The following is a 5660-nucleotide window of genomic DNA, read 5'->3' as shown; positions in this document are numbered from 1 at the left end:
GCTCTGATGGATCACACATTCCTTTATCTATTTCTTAACATCAGAATGGTGAAGATATTCCAGTCGGTGCCTTATAATAAGTATTTCGGCAGTAAACTACCAACCGAGTGTTGAGATTTTTTTTTTTTTTTTTTTTTTTTTTTTTTTTGACAGGCAAACTCTTGTGTTTGAAAATGGCTGTCTTCGACAAAGAGACTTTAAATTTTATTACACTATGCGTTCTACACGTTTCGTTTTTCATTTGGATTTGCTGCATCCTTTGCTTTGAAACCTATTATCTGTCAGGAGCATGTAGGTCTGTGTTGTAAAAAAAAAAAAATCTATCAATCTTTCTATCTATTCATCTACCTATCTGTCTGTCTATCTATCTATCTTTCTATCTGTCTGTCTGTTTGTCTGTCTATCTATCTATCTATGAACACACACACACACACACACACACACACACACACACATATATATATATATATATATATATATATAGAGAGAGAGAGAGAGAGAGAGGTGTTTGTGTGTGTGTGTGTGTGTGTGTGTGTGTGTGTGTGTGTGTGGGTAGATAGATACATAGATAGACAGATGAGAGAGAGAGAGAGAGAGAGAGAGGGGGGGGGGGGTAGAGACAGTGAGAGAGACACACAGAGGGAATAAAACAAAGTACTCACTGATTTCCAGTTAAAGTTTTTATTTTTGATATGCTCGCTTTAGGACTAAGGCTTCACCATGAAACTACAAAGGAAGTGAATACTTTTTTTTTTCAGGTTTGTTAGTTCGAAATGCCCCAGCATCAGAACAACATCACTTAAAATTATAAGAAATGTTTTTGGCTTTCTGTTAAATTGAGGTTTAATATATATATATATATATATATATATATATATATATATATATATATATATATAGAGAGAGAGAGAGAGAGAGAGAGAGAGAAAATCATATATATGTATATATATATATATATATATATATGTGTGTGTGTGTGTGTGTGTGTGTGTGTGTGTGTGTGTGTGTGTGTGCACGTATGTGTGTGTGTGCACGTATGTGTGTGTCTTTATGTGTGTATACACAATCCCTTAGAAAACGAATTAGCATATGTTGCCTGACCAGACTGTGTAAAAGATGATAAAAGAATGATTTAGAATATAAACAACAATATGAATTTCTGGTTCTGTTAGCGATGACATAATTATTACACACATAACACATTTTGCTTCTGCTTTTCAATTCAGAAAATTGCCTTCCCCATTTGTCAGAAAGCAGCGGAGAGGGACCGAGAGGGAGGCTGTGGTGTGACGTTCTTAGCCCACCAGGGGATCTTTGCCAAGATCTGGAACACACACACGCACACACACACACACACATACACACACACACGCACGCACGCACACACACACACACACACACACAAACCACCGCTGTTTGATGAAAAAAAACCCACCGCTGTTTGATGAAGGAATATTCTCTGTGTGTGTGTGTGTGTGTGCGTGTGTGTGTGTGTGTGTGTGTGTCTCACTCTCTCTCTCCTGCCACACACACAAGAATATCCATCCCACTCTTACTTATCAAACGTACAATTATAGATTTACACGTACTTTTCACCATCCGCTATCATCATTCTCCGCTCCGACCCCCCCACCACACATACCCATACCAATCCTGACCCCGAGCCACCCTGCTACACACACACACACACACACACACACACACACACACACACAGAGAGAGAGAGAGAGAGAGAGAGAGAGAGAGAGAGAGAGAGAGCATACACACACCATACACACGCGCGTGCGCACAGACGCACTAAACATACACACAGCGTATACAAACACCACACACACACACGCACGCACGCACACACTATCAGCTCAATACTCACGCCTCACACCTGCCTGCTCATCTCCCTCCATCTACCTCCACATACACACACACACACCCACCATCCCACCCTCTTCCCCAACCCCACCACCATACACACAAAACCCTACAATACTACCATACCATACGCATTACCTATCTTACACCAATGCCATCTATCCCCCCCGTCACACACACACACACACACACACACACACACACACACCTTCCCACCCACTTCCCCAACACTACAACCACACACCAAAAAAAAATCCCACAATACTACCATACTAAGCGCATTACCTATCTCACACCGGTGCCATTTATCCCCCCCCCCCCGCCGCCCCCCCACACACACACCTTCCCACACTCTTTTCCCCAGCCCCACCACCACACAGAAAAAAACAACAACCATACAATACTACCATACCATACGCATAACCTATCTCACACCGATGCCATCTACACCCCCCACAACCACCTTCCCACACCCTCTTCCCCAACCCCACCACCACCACACACACACACACACACACACACACACACACACAAAACACAAACCTACAATACTACTATCATACCATACGCATTACCTATCTCACACCGATGCCCCATAAAACCCGACGGGCACGTGCAGGCGAAGGCATTGACCTCATCGATGCACGTGCCCCCGTGCAGACACGGGGAGGAACTGCACTCGTTCGCCTCCACCTCGCACCTCTCCCCCTTGTAACCGGGTGGACAGTGGCAATAGGCGGTACCCAGGACGGAGTGGCAGATACCCCCGTGTTGGCAGTAAGGAGCTGAGCCGGAGGAGGAGGAGGAGGAGGAGGAACAAGGGTCTGTGTTGTCCACCTCGCAAGAGCTGCCAGAGTACCCGTAGCTGCAGAAGCAGGCCCAGGTGCCGTCCGAGTTCGGGATGCAGCGACCTCCGTTCTGGCACGGCTGGAGGAGGCACCCGTTCGCCTGCAGTGCGTAGTTTGACAAACTGCTGAACTTTTTTGACTCACTTGTGTAAACAAAGTGAGTCTATGTTTTAACCCGGTGTTCGGTTGTGTGTGTGTGTGTGTGTGTGTGTGTCCGTGTGTCTGTGTGTCCGTGGTAAACTTTAACATTGACATTTTCTCTGCAAATACTTTGTCAGTTGACACCAAATTTGGCATAAAAATAGGAAAAATTCAGTTTTTTCCAGTCATCTTGTTTAAAACAATATTGCACCTCTGGGATGGGCACAAAAATTTTTAAAAAAAAGTCTAATTATATGCAAACTGCATTTACTGTTATATTTATATTTTTTGTATTCTCTAAACTTGGCACTTTGACCTCTTATTCTGACACAACAACAAGAGGAGTCATTATTATCATTTTTTGTTCAAACAGGAACTTCTTTTGCTAAGCATGGAAGTTTTATTTATTTTGCAAACGTTTTGGTGCAGATAGTAAAAAAGGGAAACTACTCTGTAATTAATGCTAGGGGACTTAATTTATCACAAGTGAGTCTTGAAGGCCTTGCCTCTCTTGTTTTGTTTGTTTTCGCTTCTGATCCTCTTTATTGTTATCATCATTTTTTCATCATCATCATCATCATGATCGACAGCAGAGATCGCAGATGCACAAGAGTTTTGTCTTGGTAGATACGTGAGTACTTTAAACAGCATCAGATAGACCTACACAACATGTCAGTCTTTCGATAATCCTGAACCATTGCTATACTTGTTCTTGTCACATTTTTCCACCCGGTCTTTCTTGGGTCAACCACTGTTTTATTTTGTATATAAATTACACAATTGGCTCAAAAGAAGGCATACAACTTTGCATTCACTTTACACAAACATAATCACACTCATGCACTCGTGATCTGACCAGCACATTGGGCCATGATGCTGGTCAGGCATCCACCCGGCACATGTGATGCAGGGTACTACACAATGGACCCGCCCGAGCTCACAAATTGTTTTAGATCACTTTTCACAAAAGTACACCAAAGCAACCTGAGAAACAAAGCAATAAACAAACTGCTGAACTAGGTCTTCGCAGACAGTCCCTCAAGATCTTTCTCACCCTCATGTCACACTCATGACCCTTCTCACCCTCATGTCACACTCATGACCCTACTCACCCTCATGTCATCCTCATGACCCTACTCACCTCATGTCACCCTCATTATCCTACTCATCGTCATCTCACACTCATGACCAAACTCACCCTCATGGCACACTCATGACCCTACTCACTCTCATGGCACACGCATCACCCTACTCACTCTCATGTCACACTCATGACCCTTCTCACCCTCATGCCACACTCATGATCCTATTCATCTCACTCTCATGACCCTACTCACCCTCATGACCCTACTCACCCTCATGTCACACTCATGACCCTTCTCACCCTCATGCCACACTCATGATCCTACTCATCTTCATCTCACCCTCATGACCCTACTCACCCTCATGTCACACTCATGATCCTACTCATCGCCATCTCATACTCATGACCAAACTCACCCTCATGCCTCACTCATGACCCTACTCACCCTCATGTCACACTCATGATCCTACTCACTTTATTCTCACACTCATGACCCTACTCACTCTCATGTTACCCTCATGACCCTACTCACCCTCATTCCACACTCATGACCCTACTCACTCACATGTCACACTCATGACCCTTCTCACCTTCATCTCATCCTCATGACCCTACTCACCCTCATGCCACCCATGTCCCTGCTCACCCTCATGCCACAATCATGACCCCACTTACCCTTATGTCACCCTCTTGATCCTACTCATCTTCATGGCACACTCGTGATCCTACTCATCGTCATCTCACACTCATGACCAAACTCACCCTCATGGCACACTCATGACCCTACTCACCCTCATGGCACACTCATGACCCAAATCACCCTCATGCCACACTCATGACAACAATCACCCTCATGCCACACTCATGACAACACTCACCCTCATGCCACACTCATGATAACACTCACCCTCATGCCACACTTATGACCCTACTCACCCTCATGCCACACTTATGACCCTACTCACCCTCATGCCACACTTATGACCCTACTCACCCTCATGCCACACCCATGTCCCTGCTCACCCTCATGACCCTTCTAAACCTCATTATCCTACTCACCCTCATTATCCCCCTCATGACCCCCCTTACTCACCGCCATGTCACAGGTGGTCCCAAAGAAGCCCAGCGGACACTGACACTTGCTGGTCCCAGGCTCCTTGCTGCCTCCGTTCTGACACTCTAGCTGTTGGCACCAGAAGGAAGGAAGAATTTTGTTTAATGTCCCGTCACATATATCGGTGATCGAAGACATTTTGTTAAAGTATTTATGAATACATTTGAGTATTATCGGTTAGAAGGGGTGGGAGATGTGGATGAATGGAGGGTTGGGAGAAACTGGGCAAATGAGGGTAAAAATGTGGGTGAAATTTGGAAGAAAAACAAAACAAAACAAAAAAACAACAACAACAACAACAACAAAACAACTCTAAATACAGTTACAGGAAATTACTTAAAGGACTTCGTAAAAGAGAAGTCGTTAAACTGACAAGCGAAACAACTGATAATGAATGCTGGCACCAGTGTCACAAATAATTATAATACTTCTTTGTATCGTGTGTGTGTGTTTGTTTTTGTGTGTGTGTGTGATTTCTTCTTCTTCTTCTTTTTTAGGTGATGACGATGATGAAGATAACAGCAACAGCAAGGACAACATCAACAACAAGAAGAAGAAGAACGAAAAGAAGGAGAAGAAGAAGAAGAATGAGGAGGGGAAGGAG

General features: G+C 44.1%; 1 protein-coding gene across 1 annotated transcript in view; it reads right to left on the bottom strand.

The window, feature by feature from the left end:
* Positions 1–1089: 1089 nt before the first annotated feature.
* The window catches only part of LOC143290557 (uncharacterized), a 16387-nt gene continuing 11816 nt past the window's right edge, over positions 1090–5660 (bottom strand). Inside the window, exons 7-9 of the mRNA XM_076600157.1 lie at positions 5036–5125; positions 2445–2817; positions 1090–1324 (exon numbers count right to left, since the gene is read on the bottom strand). Coding sequence (XP_076456272.1) covers positions 1296–1324; positions 2445–2817; positions 5036–5125 — 492 coding nt within the window. The 3' untranslated portion in view covers positions 1090–1295. The remainder of the gene's footprint in view (positions 1325–2444; positions 2818–5035; positions 5126–5660) is intronic.

Source organism: Babylonia areolata, chromosome 1 (assembly GCF_041734735.1).
Source record: "Babylonia areolata isolate BAREFJ2019XMU chromosome 1, ASM4173473v1, whole genome shotgun sequence".
Taxonomy (NCBI): Eukaryota; Metazoa; Mollusca; class Gastropoda; order Neogastropoda; family Buccinidae; genus Babylonia; species Babylonia areolata.
Note: the sequence above shows the minus strand (reverse complement) of the source record. Positions and strands in the feature narration are given on the sequence as shown.